Here is a 16668-nt window from a genome sequence, read left to right as displayed (position 1 = left end):
AGTTTTCCTGCCCTGGTAGTAAAGTGACAAGTTGTATGGCTTATTTCTGAGATGAAGGGAAAGAAAACTTGAGTAAGTGCTGCCAATGCATTGCTCCGCACCAGACTTCCCATTTCATGCCCTATTTAAAGGGCAGACAGCGTAAGCTGGGTGGCCACAATGCAGAGCAGGACTGAGCTGTGGCGTTCTCTGTCCTGGCTGAAACCTTCACTTTGGCCAGCTGCATCTTCTCTGACTCTTCTGGTTTCCTTAGGAGTCTTCTCTATATCTTTTTCCAATGGATAAAAAAACCTCACTGCTTAATGTATTTTGAAGAGGTGTATTTAGAGTAAGAAAGATAATGTCTTACGTTCTTCTTTCTCTTGCCTAATAGTAGCACTGACCTTTTCCACATGTTCCAGTAAAAACCTACAGTTGTTAGAGATTAAGTTCTCTCTGCCACCTTTGTGTGTTTTACTGCTCGTAATGATGTTTTTAAGAACATCTCTTAAACTACTTGCTTACGATTTTGTAATACTTGCAGTAGTTTGCTTTAAAAATTGTAGTTCTGAAAACAGTGTAAGGTTTCATATATATAAACCCAACGTAACCTTAATCTCACGTATTATGGCTGCTTGGGAAAATCAGAATGAAAAAAATCCCAGAAGACTGAAATTTTCCATGAAAATTCTGATGTTTACTTTTGGGAGAATCCAAAATATGTATTGCTTACGTGTTTTTTGTTTGCTGCTTTTTTAAAAAAGTAGAAAATACAGGGTTCAATAAAATGAGAATTGTGTAAGTACACAAGATTGACTGTACTGTATCAGACCTAAAGGTCCACTTGTCCAGTATCCTGTTTCTGATACTGGCCAGCAGCAGATAAGCTACTTGTGCTGTCTTATTTATAAATGTTGAATAGCGAAAGGAAAGTGAAAATTTCAAGCTTTAATTGCTGCCTGCAGTTGTACCATGTTAAATTATAGATGCTAACTACCAGTTGCATCTACAAAATTGTCCTAAAATTCTGCTTTTAGATGATTGTAATTCTAGCTGCATTCAATAATCTCTGGGCTGAAATGTTTTTTCTGGTGTTTGTTCCCTTCTCATAGTGTATTTTTTTTGTTTGGTTTATAGTTTAACTGATAGAAATCCCATACCTCATTCTCAGAAATAGACTTAGCTTTATTTAAATAAGGATCTTGGTCTTCTGAAGTGTTTCATTACTCACTGGACTTTGGAATAAGTTTTCAAACCTTAACTGATAAAGCAGGATTGCTTTTTGACAGGGATAGGTAGCTGGAGAAATTTGGAAATGGGAGAAGTTGGTGTTCCTCTAAAAGAATCTGTCTGAAGTGGGTAGAATTGTAAATCTTTGACAACTTCCTTTGACCGTTGCTCAGACTTTCTCAGTTTGTGCAACTAAATTCTACAAAACCTGAGGAATTCAGAATGCGGGTACAGCCATGGGCTGCAGTTGTGTGCAAGATGAAGAATGGGTAATGGAACTAAGAGCAGGGAAACTGCAATTGAATCATCTCAATTATCATGTGTAAGGGAAACATTTGTTACCGAAGATCTCTTGATCTTGCTGTTCCTTAAAGAATCTGATCTATAGAAATAAAAAATTTAGGCAGTGTATCCTCTTCTCATTATACTACTGTATAATAAAAGTTAGGAAAAATGAAAGAACAAAAATAGAACTAATGTAGATATTTGCTCATAAAGATTTGCAACTACTGCAGTTAAGTTTATCGCAAGAGCAGAAGAGCAGGACTGTTATAAAGGCAACTTTTTAAAAAATGTCATTCCCTCATTTTCTAGAATATTTTGAATGTGCAGAGTTTTCAGTTTTGTTATTAAGATTAAATTGGTACAACTAGCAAAATTAAACTAAGTTGTTGGTCTAAATAAGCCTTACATTGCAGCACTGCAATGTTGTTATTGTGTACCAGTGCGATGCTGCTGTCAGAATTCCAGATGCATGTTATTTACAGTTAATAAAATCCATAAAATATTTCCTGCTTTGATTAGTATACTGAGAAATAACTTTTTATCATTTAACTTATCTTAAGAACTTTTTAATTGGCCAAGAAGGCCAGTGGGATCCTGGGGTGCATCAAGAGGAGTGTGACCAGCAGGGCGAGGGAGGTTCTCCTCCCCCTCTACTCTGCCCTAGGGAGGCCCCATCTGGAGCACTGTGTCCAGTTCTGGGCTCCCCAGTTCAAGAAAGATGAGGAGCTACTGGAGAGAGTCCAGTGGAGGGCTGTGAAGATGATGAGGGGACTGGAGCGTTCTGTCCTATGAGGAAAGGCTGAGGGAGCTGGGCTTGTTCAGCCTGAAGAAGAGAAGGCTGAGAGGGGACCTTATAAATGCTTACAAATATCTGCAGGGTGGGTGTCAGGAGGATGGGGCCAGAGTCTTTTCAGTGGTGCCCAGCAACAGGACAAGGGGCAATGGGCACAAACTGAGGCACAGGAAGTTCCGTTTGAACATGAGGAAGTACTTCTTCCCTCTGAGGGTGACGGAGCACTGGAATAGGTTGCCCCAAGGAGGTTGTGGACTCTCCTCTGGAGATATTTAAGACCCGCCTGGACAAGGTCCTGTGCAGCCTGCTGTAGGTGACCCTGCTTCAGCAGGAGGGTTGGACTAGATGACCCACAGAGGTCCCTTCCAACCCCTACCGTTCTGTGATTCTATGATCTTGTTTTGATCATTGCATTTTGATACAAATATTTCATCCTACTGGAGCTTTCTTGAGCATGTTGTATATTTACTTGAGAATTATGTAAGTGACAGTGCTGTAGGGTTGCTATGCTGACCTTATTCTTGCAGATGCATTAATTGAAAAATTAGTCAAGATGCTTATAAATAGGTACATAAATTAAGTAAATCAAGTAAAGTAAGGAATCTGTTTGTTTCAGCTGGTGGATAGTGAAGTTGTGATGCTTTCTGCACACTGGGAGAAGAAAAGAAACAGTTTGGTGGAACTACAGGATCAGCTCCAACAAATACCGGGGTTTTTAGCAGATCTGGAATGCCTCACAGCAAGCCTAGGTAAGGTTTTAAAGACATAACAAGCATTCAGGTCAGTACAGAGGATTAGACTGAAGTTCAACTGTTGTGAAATTTGCAATTATAAAATTTAATTTTGCTTCCCAAACACATCCTTTCTATTGTAAAACAGTAGTTCTTAAACAAACTGGTTTTCTAAAAGAGCAAAATTAGTAGTGGTTGCTCTCCCAGCAGTTAAAATTTTGTATGTGTCATTAATTGGGAAAAAAAAAATTGTGACAACCGCATATCTTGGTGTGAAAAGCTGAAAATTACTATTCTTGAAGTCTTTTTAAATTCTTAAAGATTTGCAAGTAGTGTGAACGCTCATGTATGTAATTGCTTCTCTTTGATTGAGTCTATGTCATTTTATATAAGAATTTGTTTTAAATCATCATTTGTTGCGAAGGGGCAGAAATTTAGCTGGCTTGGGACACCTTCAAGGCAGAAACCTTTTGTTGAGAGTAATTGTTGGTTCCAATGCTAGCTTCCATAGTTGAAGTGTACCGGGTCAAGCTATTCTGAAGGGATACCCAGCTTTTTCGTAAGTGAAATGAGCAATGCTGTGTGTTAAGGTTAACAAATATCTCATGTTTGTTAGATGGGTTCTGTCTTTTAGTAACCTTTCCAAATGTTTACCTGTTAATTTAATTTAAAAGATGAATAGGTGAATGCTGTAGTGGACTGCTTCTGGAAACCTCTCATACAAAACAGTTGATCCACTGTTGAAAATGTAATTAGGAAAAAATGCTCTGGCCTCTCAGTCTCTGAAAAGCTCTCGTGTTACTGAGCCTTGAAGTGGGGATGCAGCATTTGACAAGTAGCAAGCGCTTCTGTCAACGGCGGGCCTCTTGCTGCCTCCATGAAAATCTATTCAAGTTGCATCAAATTACGGATTTGAAAAACTGCTGTCTGTGCGTGGATTTTAGTAGCTGCATTCCGCAGGGACTCTGCCTGCACTGTTCTTCCACCAGCTGGGAAGTATGCAGAAATTCTTCATGTAATTGCAGCCCTTGTTTTTTGTGGGATGGGCTGGATCTGTGTGCTGGCATCTGATGTGAAGAAAAGGAGGGTTCTCTTCTGTGTTCAAAGGCAAATTTCTCATTCTGCTATGGTCAGTGGATATGCACAAATCAGCTTTTGTTCCTAGGTAGGCGGGTAATAACTTTGCTATTTTTTTCTGAACCAAGGAACATATTTCATTTTTTACTACAATTTTCTTAAACTGCCTTGTTTAGTAAGGCTTTATCATCTGTGGTAACCATTTAATGTTGGCTTTTTGAAAAGCTCAATTATTTCCTAAGGAAATAGCAATCCAAATACTGATTTATTTAAATACTGATTTTAATATCATCATGCACAAAACGACGCATGCAGTCCACTGGTAGACCAAAGATAAACAATGTAATAAAAACCTAATGAAATTGTCTTTATAGTTCATATCTGCAAATGCTATAAATCCTGATGAATTGAGTTTACCTTCCCGTTCCTAATGTTATAGTTTTATGAACCAGAATTAATCTCACCCTGATTGTAGAATTGCTTGGAGAAGGCTCAGTGTTTCTAGAATATTTTTGATTCTGCACAAGCAGGATTTAAGGAAGCATTAACCAGGCTGATCAGGGAGGCTAATGGATTTTGCAGTCTAATGCTAAGGTTGTGAGATTTGAACCAAATCTCCTAGCCTCACCTCGTATGTCAGGTTTCAAGTAATTTAACTAGAGGTTTTTATTAATTCCTCCTAACCACTGTGATTTTTTTTGAATTGTTTTTTTCAGATCAGTTTTATAGAGTCTGTTTGAAGAGAAAGGAGTTTATACCAAATTCAACTTTTACTGTTATGGACGTGATTTACCAGAAATTTACTGTGATATTCTGCTCACTGTTTTTAGTTCTTATTACTCTCAACTATCTGCTTTTTATAAATATAAGCAGTATTCAGTTTTCTAAGAGATGACTAATATTGTGACTGTGAATTTTAAATATAAGTGAAACATTCTGTGGAAAAAAAAGAAAAAAGAATATAGAATTATAAACTGCCATGTCCTGGGTTGTGCATCCAAGATGTAATTTGGCTAATCTTCATAATTTCAGAAAGTTAATAGTTCTGTGTTGTGACACGATGTGCTTCTGATAAAACTATTCATGCTTTCATTTTGAAAGTACATAGGGAACCCTGGCTGCTTTTGATAAAAGAAATTTCAGATAATGGAAATGAGCCTTTTTAGTGACCTACTTAAAATTGGTCGGAGTCATACAGGTTCTTCAGCTTTTGCTGTGTATTACAAGACACATTTTCATTAGCACTTTTATAAGTAAAGTCCTTTAACTTAGGTACTCATGTTATCAGTCGTCCATCACTTCAAGTAAAAAGTCTGTGTCTTAATTTGATAAATTTACTGTATTACGCAGTGTCTTGTAGCTACTCTTGAAAACTTTGAAGAAAAAATTACTTTCATGTAAAAGAGAAAAGGACAGTTATTGCCCTGTCAAAGTCCAGAATCTGAATCATCACTTAAGACCATTTTTATTTGAGATGCTGTGGATGCTTGCTGATATCTGACATACTTGCCTTAATATGAAATATGCTTCATATTTGAGCAGGGGCATTTTGCTCAAATATCTGTTTTGATTTCAGCAAATCAATGCACACAAACCTTGATCCAAATCCAATTTTCTTTAAAAAAAAATAATCAGATGTTAAGCATTAGTGTCATACTGGTTTCAGAAAGGCTTATCATGAGCATATGTGACAGATCCAGCGTAGGGTGAAAATATTTAGATTGGTGAGACTGGGAAGAAAAGAAGTCTGGATATATGTTCATAGAGATAAAAGCCACTGCCTCCTACTCTTTTCTAAAGTATGGGTTAGATGGGTGTGAAAATCCATTGGGGGCTGTTTATAAGAACTCGTTAGGGGATGTATCCTTGTTTGTATTTTGAGCGGAAGGTCAGGCTTTATTTTCAGATTGTGTATCAAGTATGACAGTTGCCGTTTTCTAGCTTTGCAAAATTCAAATTGTTCAGAATCTGCATTAAAAAAAAGGCCGTGTTCCCTTTGTTTAAGAAGTGAGATTAAAGATTTCTTAATGGCTTCCTCAGACATGAAGGAAATGTACTAAAACTTGTGAAATAGAAGGTCACAGCAATTGTAACATCTTTTCCATTAAATACAAGATTTTAATTTTTGTAACACCTGAACTACTTTAAGAACTTAATACCCCATATTTTTGGTACTTATTTTGTAGCAAAAAAATGTGTTTTAATGAAATATACTTATTTTTTAATTTCTTGATAAAAATGCCAAATATTTTTCCTATTTGAATAATGCAGTATACTTCCAGCAATATTTTGTGTTCTGAGATTATAGAATTTAATTCTTGTTCATTTCATCAGTTTGTAGACAAAATCTGAAGCAGTAGTTTTAGGAGGAAAATGTGTAGTGAGTAATAGCGCAAGACTTGTCTCTTTGGGGAAGAGAAGTCATTAGTTTACTATTATTTATTTAGTAATTGTGGCTTATGTCAGGATTTAGATGTTAGCAGGTATTGGTCAAGTAAAAGTGAATTTAAGACCAGGCAGTATATTAATCAAGATTTTTTTTCACAGAGCTGGCATTTGAACTTGAACTTCTGAATTGTGTTTGGTTACTTAAATAACAGTTTCTTTGTCGTTAGCATCTAGCAGTTGATAGCTCTTGAAAAACAGCTGGATAAATGTTTTGTGATGTAACAATCTAGAACATGCATTCCACTAGAAGACTCTCGTTTCTAGTGGTTTCTTTTTGATTTTAAATTTATTTTTAAAGTGAGGAGAGCTGTAGAAACTTTTACTGTAAATGAGTAATGATTTGCATTTGGGAAAATGTTTAAGGAAAATAACATTTTATTAGTCAAAACAATTCTTCTAACTGGTTGACCAGCTGCTTAAAAACTGCGGTTACTTTCCTTGCTTTCATAGTTTCATTGTCTGAGATGAAACGGCATTTATCTTTTACTGAGAAAATCAGGGAAAATTTTGGGGAGATGGGTGTAAAACCAGGGAATTTGGATAATATAGTATGAAGATACCTATGTTCAACTGGGAGTTTTTCATAGGCTTCAGGGCAGAATGCTTCAGCAGAGAGGGCTGCTGTATAAGGCAGAGATATATATGTAGAAAAGGCATATAGTTTGGTGGTGTAAACTTTGAAATGTCTGTGGCTTGAATGCAGAAAGAAAAATATTCTAGTGTAGTTGCTATGTAGTTGCAGCAAAGAAGCTGCTTTAGCTTCATGTAAATGGTATGATACTAGCTGGGTTTTCTTTAAAAACAAATCACAATTGAGCACTAGTACAACTGTAATTATGTAAATACTTTTTTCCAACTGTTGCAGCTGAATTGAGCTCTTCCTCTATATATATGTCTTTCACTGCTCATTTTAAGCTTTTAGTAATCTGTGTCCCTGTCTGACCTAGAGGTAGAGAGAATTTCTTTGATGTAATTGTATCCATCCTTTCTGCCTTTTTGCCTTTTAGTCAGAAAATGAATGAACTTTGTAAAAATGTCTTTAATACTCCTTGGTGGTTTCTGTTGTTTTAGGTGGCTGGGACAGTGTAGGAAAGCTACATTTAACGTTATTATAGGAAAAATTGAAAACTGTAATATTAATTTTCTGATATATAGCTGTGATTTAGCTTTTCTAACAATTTGTACTGTTGCAGAACTACAGGTAACATAGGTTTCCGTTTAAAAAAAATATGTGATAAATTTAAATTAGCTAAACTTTAGGAAGAAAATATTTTCAGGTAGAAGATTAGTTTCTGTGGTTGTTGAGAATACTTACTGAATACTTCAGTACCTCAGTAGCTGGTAAACGTAAGAAAAACAGCGTACATTGGAAGATAATTCAATCTAATGTCATCTGCTCAAACATTAACATAGTTTATAAAAATTAAAATAAGAACTAAAACTTGTAATAATGTTGTTATACCTGCGATTGCATAAGAAATACAGGCTAAACTAATATGATTGGAAAGATGTGACATAAAGAGCAATTATTTTTTCAGCTATCTAATATAAAATATTATTTCTACCAAGTGTGGTGTATTACTGTACAGGAAAATTCTTAATCTAAAGGTACAATGATTTTTTTTTACAGCCTCCTTAAAAAGATTCAAAGGAGGAGAGGTTTTTCTTCTTTGTAGCAATGCTGTTTCAGAGTGAGATGGTGATTGTTGCCTGGCCGCTTGGGTGGGGGATTTCTTGAAGAGCTAGAAAAGAAGTAGTAACTTTGCAGATAATCTTTAGAACATTAGCTGGCTTTTTGGGGCAGATTCATTGTAGGTGCTGCTGTAAACTATAAACTGGAAAGTAATTTCTGGATTTAATGTTTTTGTTAAATATATTTTTTAAAGTGTGAACTTATTTAACTTATTTATCTCTGAATATAGATAAGAGTTGATCAAAGAATTATGGCTTAAGTTTCAAAATGATTAAATATGTAGCTTTCTTTGGAATTTTCTTTTGGTGCGCAGTGCATACATTCTTATTTGGGTGGGAAAGACGTTAATTCACAACCGTAGCTGGTGCTATTGCTATGGAGCTAGTCTTCAGCTTTTTTTGTGAAAAGCAACCAAGGTTTCTTTCACTTCAGAAAGAAAAATTCTGAAACCTGTGTTGCAGTAAAGCAGAATTGTTGCCTTCTAGAGAGCTCTTAGGTGTTCGTTCCTGTTCCTCAGGAGCACAGTGTTTTCTGCAGTTCCCACTAGAGGCTGCTCAAATGCCAGTGCTAGGAATCAGTCGCCCTCTAGAATTCACTTTTCTTCATCCTCTTTATTTTCCTGTTCTTTGTTGTTGCCTTTTAATGTTATTTCAATAGCAAGTACAGCAAAGCAGGTGGTGGGTTTTTTTAAGTGGAAAAAACACTGGTTGATAGGTACCTTACTAAATTATGTGGACCCCTGCTGTGTTTGTGAATTTTGCAAATTAATAAGTGAGCAATCATTCTGAAAAGCAAGTTAGCATAATACAGACATTTGGATTTTAATGCACTCGGAAAAGTACAGTTCTTAAGCAAAAAGGGATCACCAGTCATAACTGTAGTCATGATACTGCCGTTTCAATACATCTGGATTTTGTGAGAGGAAGTTGAGTATGTGGTAAATAATGTACGTTCCACATCACAATCTGTAGAACTGAAGACATTTTTTTTAATCTCAAACTGTTTTCCACACTGTCGACTGCCTTCTCCTCACCCCCCAACTGATCTGTATACAGATAAATAATTTAAGGAAGTCTTTCCTGATTATATGATTCCTGTTTCCCTTTCTGACCTTACTTGTTAGGGACTAAAAAAATCTTATTAAGTAATTGGAGCTGAATATGTGACTATGTGTGTTAGGAAATTTGTTTACGAGGTCATAACTTTTGCTTTTCTAGGGGGGCCACCAGTATAGCAATTTCTGATTGAGTAAAGGCTAAGAAAGTTGAAATTTTGTGTACTCCAAGATAGGCTCCTGGTAGAACGGCCAAACCAGAACTGAAGATTTGACTGATGCCTTCCGCGTGCTGTTTCCTTCTTTTGAGCATCCAAAACACATTAAATCACTTTTCCTACCTTGAACTTGATAGTTATTGTCTTGTGTCATGAGGATTGCTTCTGTCACAGGCAAAGGTGAAACACAGCCATTTGCCAAAATTTAGAGTTGCTTTAGATTTTCTTCTATTTCATTCCATCATCTATGTAGCTCTTTGCATCAACAGTCAAGTTCATACACTGCAACAGATTAGTGTATCTGTCTCTGAACTGCAAAATCCCTTCTATTCATTGGTTGCTATTTGTTTGTAAAAATGCAATATATCCTTCCTCTGGCAACTTACTTTCCCTCTGGTATAGGAGAAGTCCTGACAAAAGGGCGAATAATAGTCCTGTATTCACGCAGCTCCATCCCAGAGTGACTAGCTGGTCAGTTTGGGAAAATAGTTTTTCCACTTTGGGATCCTGAGGAGGAACATGGAGTTCAACATTAATCACCCACAGGCAGAGTCATCCTTTGATATGAGATTCATGTGGGATAATTCAGGTCAGAAGGGACCTCAGGAGTTCCTCCAGTCCAAATTTCTGCTCAAAACAGGGTCAGCTAGGAGATAAGATCAGGTTTCTCAGGGCTTTTCATAGGCGTGATCTCTTTTTAACTTGAGACTCTGAACAGTTATGGTTAAAGAGGAGATTAAGAGGGTTTGCATGTCTTGAAGTGCATGGGTATGCAAAATAGCTAAATCTAGAGATTTGCCTATCAGTAGAAGGTCTGTCTTCAGAGTGAGCTTTCAAAGTCTGTATACTTTTATATTATCACAAGGTCATGTAGGAGTTAAAATTCTCCCAGTATGCTTTACTTTTGCTTCATTTGAATAATTTAAGATTAGTACTGGTCTTGGTCAGCAGTTTTGTTCCTCAGATTAGTACCAGGCCGGAGCGGGTAAGCTGACAGTGTGCCTGAGAAGCAAAATTAAATTATGAGTTCTGGATGCTTCTTTTCCGGAAGCACAGACCACAGGCCTGTGAGACCAAGATGCTGGGGCAAAGACAGTGGTTCAGTGTCTTACTACAAAGGGAACTTCAGATAGATCTCTCTTAATGCGACTCTGCTGTCACTCTTTACTATCTGATATGGACTAGAGATTTGCTTATCTTTCTGAGCTGTTTATCTATGTGTATTTATTACCATGTTAATTATGTACCTTTATGAGTTCCTGTTTCTGTTCAGGTGAGCTGTCCATCTATTGATACAATATGATATTCATATAAGTATTTCTTATAGCCCAGCTAGAGGCAGACTTTGAGGAAATGGAGAACCATCTATTGTGTCTTGAGGACCTATGTGAACAGTGTGAGTTGGAAAGATACAAATGTATGCAGACATTACACCTGGAAAACTACAAGAAAACAAAAAGGTAAATAAAACAATTACTATAAGTATCAATTAGCATAGAATATAAACCTTTTGTGATTATTATTTTTTTCCCTGCATATAATATAATATAATTACTTTTATTTTCGTCTTTTAAAGAAACAGTAATCTTTGACAGGAAGCTGCAAATTTTTAATAGATTCATTAAGTGTTGGTCTGACTCTTGGGGATGAACAAAGAGTATGTGTATTTGGAAAATTATTGCTACATTGTTGTTAAGATGAAGTTGTGCTTGTTATTCTTTACAGACAATTGGTGTAAGGGCTACTCTTAATAAGCACTGACAAGTTGTTTTTTTTTTCTTTTAATCCCTTGCTCTGTTTTTTTAATTTGGGGGTTTTTTTCCCATTTATTGTAACCCATAAAGTTAGGAACTGTATTTTACTCTTATCTTCTTTTCAGTTTTGTCCTACCCTGTACTATGAGTGCCTTTCAGTCCACATGTTAGGTATTACTCTCCTGCTTTTATTTTACTTGCAAAGACAAGTTTACCTAAAATATGAAGTAGCAAGAGATGAATGTTAAGAGCTTAAATAACTTAAATCTTGGCTTTCTTGGGTTTGTTACTGACAGTGCCAAAAATAACCTTGCTGAAGTAGATAAGAAAAGCAGTATTAAGTCCATTAGATAAATGAGGAAATGAGGAGTTAAATTGAAGCGATTTGTCAAAGACGGTCTGTGGGTGTGGTGGGTAGATGCAGATGCTGACAGACCTGGAGGCAGCATTGACATGGGGATAACCAGGTTATTTGATCTGTCAAATGAGCTGCCCTCCTGTTAGCTAGGAGAGTGCCCTGGCACCCTCCCCACTTCTCTTGACTGCTGAAGCAAGTTTGACTTACGTGGTATGATCACAACATCTGTTTTGATTTGTGGTCCTAATTAGGATGTGGTGATCAAGGGCAGGGCTGTGCTAGGGAGCACTGGTCACATTTTGCATAGCTTATCTGTTTTCCTCCTTCTTGACTCTCGGTTTGCCACCCTTGACCTATTTTTCTTTTTTCTTTTTGTTTTAAATTCCAGTCTGGTCTCAAATAAACAATCCACCCCTAATTACTTTTTCCCTATTGGTCTTGGTTTTGCTATTCAAATTCGGTGCTCCTGATGCTGTTGTCTAGTGAATGTATGCCTTCAGTGGTGTTACAGATACGGTTACCGAAATACTGCTGGCATTGCAAGTTCTGCCTCCCGGAAGATCCCCAATACCTTAAACGTCCCCCTTCAACTTCCTGTGAAGTTTGGCTGTTTCTAACTTAAGTCCCCTTTAACCATCTGTGAAATTCGGCCATTCCCCATGGTGCTATCTGTAGCTTTTGTCAGCTTCTTACTACGTTGTATGTCACATCCAACAATTTCTCATGTCATGCCCTTTAGTTTTTCACGTCCCTTTCAGTTAGCTTAACCTCAGGCCAGGGCTTCGGCAGTGGTCTTGTCTTTTTCCTCCAGCCTGGATTTTCTCTTTCCCAGGGCAACAACATTTTCTTTCTGCAGAAAGAGTCAATGGTAGTCAGTATGGTTGAATATTCACTTGTTCAGACCTATTTAAGTGATTCAGTATTTAATAGTAATTATTTCAAAATTCTAGATAATGTGCTATTTAACTAAATAACACACAAATTTAAAATGTGCATAAAGCAACAAATTTGTAACCCCTAAAATATAGCAATCTTTCCCGAAGTTATGTTTATTCTCTCTGCTGTCCTCGCTCTCTCTCCCCCTCCCCTAGCCTCTGCTTTCAACGTCAAAATAAGTTGTTAAACTATTGCCTAGTCTGCTTAGCAGGATCTAATCAGTTCTATAAATAGAATGCTAAGCAAACTACTTAACATAATTATAAGCTGTTTACATTTGGTCAGATCTAGACAAAACAGGAAAAATGCAGGTAACTTCTGGTTGATCGTTACCACTGTGTTTATTTAGGTAAGAAATGAATTGCTAGCTCATTACTAGAAGGATGCTTGCCAGTATAGATACTTGGAAGAACAAACAGCCAGTTAATGTGAGTGTGATTTGTTATGTGTGTTTGGAACTCGTATTCTGTCTTCCTCTCTTCAGTGTTTGGGGTTTTTACTGTCCTATCAGCTACTGAAAGAATCAAGGCGGGCTTCAGGAGTCTGTGCTCTCTTTCTAACACAAAAATTATTTTCAGAGAGTGAGTGGTTTCGTGTTAGAAAAAAAAAATTTATCTCCTGTGTTTTGACAATACGGGGATGAAAACTGAGATGAACACAAACTATAGAAACTGTGGTTATTTTAAGCATGTCACAAAAAATAATTTTATTATAAAGTCACTGTAGAGCTTATGCTAGAATCTTATGTATTTGAAGTCTTTCAAAAAATCTTCCTATATGAAAGATTTAGAAGAAAGTGGTTTAGGTCAACATTAAACCTTTGAAATGCTGCTTATATAGTAACTATGGGAACTGATTTTTCAGAAATAGGTCTCCCTATTAAATAGAGAAACTTTATTTCAGTTCAAACAGAACAACTATTTTCCTGTTGTCATTGTGTTGAGCGCGAGTTTCAAAGCAGATTCATCAGTCCGAGGTGTTTTCTACAATGTATTTTAAAGCCTGATGTTTGGGGTGGGGGTCTGTGTGATTATTTTTCTGTATGCTTATCTCTGGATTTTTAATATTCTCTCTTTTATTTTTAAATTCATTCATCAGGGTACCAGTATTGTTGTGGGAAGTCTAGATTCCACCCTTGTTTGCTCTAGTTAGTCTTGCTGCAGTTGTTTGCTTGTATGTTAGCATTAAAGCATTCTGGTTTGTTTCCTGTCCTTTTCTGAATCAAGCACAACTCTTCTTCCCTTCATCTTCCTGCTGAGGATGAGCTGTTTCTGATTGCAGAAAACCCCTTGTATCCCTCCAGTCTCCTATGGCAGTTCTTGCATTCCCAAGGCAGTGAGCTGTGTCCTATAGGAAGCACTGTCAAAAGCTCACTTTCGTGCCAATTTTTATGTGCACCGAATGGCATAAGATGAGATGTTTCTGTCCTGGTTATTTTATCAAGTGAAAGAAGCTGCCCAGCTGCAGCATTCTGTTAGGAATACAGTGGAGATAGCAAAGAGTCCTTGTCACTGGAAATGAATGAACACATTTTACTGTGTGTCATTTGACTTCAAGTATAGTTGTCAGAATTTAGATTTTTTTATAATGGCTTGTTGAAGAATCCTTTCTGGTTTTCAGTACTTGTCTGCTTTGAGAACAGACACAGAAGGAAAATTAATGAAGAAATCTGAAATCCTGGGTCTGAAGTATACCCTGATGCTAGGGTGTACTTCAACACACGAATATTTAGTGATATTGCAAACCTTAGTGGGACTAATTTTTTCTTTTCTTTTCTAGTGAGATTTAAAGAAATCCTTTAACCGAAGAGAAAATATGTTCTTAAAATGTATATTTATTCCTATTTTTTTTTATTTTAAAGGTTTATTTGTTGTCCAGTAATGTGTAGACCCATGCATTGGTAATTAGTGCAGTAGTTGAGGAGTTGGACAGATTGTAATTCTTGTTAGATGCATTGCTGTGCCATGATGGTGGTTTTATGCTTCTGGAGGAGAAGAATGCTTGATTTGCTTTCTCATTCAGAAGGATAAAAAATTTACGGCAATTGAGTTGTGTAGACTAGAGATGTGTATGTGAGAAAATGTCTTAATCAGTTACCACTGTTAAGTTTATTTCTTCTGTATGTTCTTCTGTTGGTTTTATCCCTCTTTCTAATTGCTTTGGGAACATAAGGGGCAGTAAGGATTGTTGCAGTTAGATACAGTGCCTTATGTTAGGCCTGACCAATACAAACATTGAAAAAGTAAATACAAAAAACTTCTTCAGACAATTCAGACTAGTCTGCTTTTCAAGAAAGTTCCTTCTAACTTGAGCCACTATTTATATTTACATAATTTATAATATATTTATTATATTATTTATAATGATAATATATTAATATAGTAATATGTTAATGGTATTATATATTATTTTATTATATATTATTATATATTATATTATATATCATTATATAATTATATTTTATTATTTACTCACTAACATACAAAATGTCTCATGTTATTATTTTTCTGCTGTGTTTTGCTTTCAGATATTATCTTTACTTCCACCATTATCACTTTAAAAAGCTGGCATTTTTTGTGTGATCTTGTTTAACCTAAATTAATTACTTTTTTACAAAGGTTGGAAGAGAGAAGATGGAATGGGTAATACCCTGCCATACAAAATTGTTTTGCCTAAAAGAAGACTTCTATGTCTGTAGATCTTGTTTAGATCCCACAGCATTCCCCAAGTGATAAGCTAGAACAGTGCTCCGTACAGTACGTCATCTTCAGTGATGACTCCCTGCCATCTGACAGTGATGGATTTAAATTGTTCCTTCATAACCTTTTAAGCTTTACATTAACTTTTTATATGTAAAAAATAGACCATTTTTATGAATATTTCAAACAAGCACATTTTTTCCTTCCAACATGAAATGTACTGTGAATTTTTTCTAAGACTCTAGCTACAGGTTTCGTAGTTCTTGTCAAAATTTTCATCAAAGTAAGGTTTCATGCCGTATTCTTCTTCATCAGTCTTCTGGTGGTATAGGTTTTCAGCTGCTATACCTCTGCGTACCTGGGTACATAAATAATGATTTTACAAGGGTGAATGCAGAACTTTTATTATTTTCAGGGCAGCTTTCATGGTAGATGTGCAGTGGATGACTGGGTTTGAGTTTTCATTAGGCATTAATTGCATGACTATACAAGTTTCTGTGCTCAAAGCAGAGTTCACGTTGCAGAGATCTTTTCCATCCTGCTGTTCATGAGTTCGCATACAGCACAATCAGTAGCAAGTGTTTTCGTAGTGGTACATGGCTTGAATTCATTTTATGGCCATCATTTACTGCACTTCTTTGGACAGACACATGGAATGAGAATTCCTATCCTAAAAAACCAGGCTTGCACAAGCTTTGGAAAAGTTCCCTTGATAATTGTACTTCCTTTTGTGTAATTTTAGGGCTCTGGACTGTTTTTTGTTGCAAAAACACTTGCAGTACAGTATTTTGCGTGCATCAAACCCAAAGGAGCAGGCTGATTCATTATTAGTGAACTTTGCTCCCATCAGTGCTCCAAGTATTTGAAAACATTGGGCAAGACTGAATACATAGCAGATCAAAAGATTGTAGGTTTGTGGCAGTTTTTTTATATTATTTGCAAAGTGTGAATGTGCAGTATAATTTCTGTCACTTCGAAGTTGATTTAATTTTGCTGCTCTTTTGTGATGGTCTTTACTTGATGCAGAGAGACAATGACACTGTTATACAGACATTTGTCGTGTACCTTCTCCCTGTAGTTTCTTTGTCTTTTGAATAGGCATAAAAAAGATTTTTTTCTTTGCCGGCTCTTGTGACCTGTGATTAAAGACTGAATGTTTGTGTTGGTTCCTCTGCATCTTAGAGGACCTTTTACTAATGTCTTCTAGAAAATGCTAAACATTATGTCAGTCCTGTATAACTTTACCTTTATGTAATACTGGTTACTGGGCATAATCTGCAAATCCTGTCAATCTGTTAGTACCAGCCATTCTTTGTCCAGACTTACTGTACCAGTAATAGAAACAGATGGTTTAGGACTGCCTTAATCATTGTTTTGTGCTCTTCCTCACCTCAAAACTGCATTGTTTATCAA

The 16668-nt window shown here is 36.3% G+C and overlaps 1 protein-coding gene across 2 annotated transcripts in view; it reads left to right on the top strand.

The window, feature by feature from the left end:
• The window catches only part of DTNBP1 (dystrobrevin binding protein 1), a 75225-nt gene that overhangs the window by 9653 nt on the left and 48904 nt on the right, over nt 1-16668 (top strand). For both annotated transcript variants that reach the window (XM_075416855.1, XM_075416856.1), the window contains exons 5-6: nt 2904-3036; nt 10836-10968. In XM_075416855.1, coding sequence (XP_075272970.1) covers nt 2904-3036; nt 10836-10968 — 266 coding nt within the window. The remainder of the gene's footprint in view (nt 1-2903; nt 3037-10835; nt 10969-16668) is intronic.

The sequence above is a fragment of the Opisthocomus hoazin genome, chromosome 3 (assembly GCF_030867145.1).
Source record: "Opisthocomus hoazin isolate bOpiHoa1 chromosome 3, bOpiHoa1.hap1, whole genome shotgun sequence".
NCBI lineage: Eukaryota > Metazoa > Chordata > Aves > Opisthocomiformes > Opisthocomidae > Opisthocomus > Opisthocomus hoazin.
The sequence above is the reverse complement of the archived record's forward strand: the minus strand, read 5'-3'. Positions and strand labels throughout refer to the sequence as shown.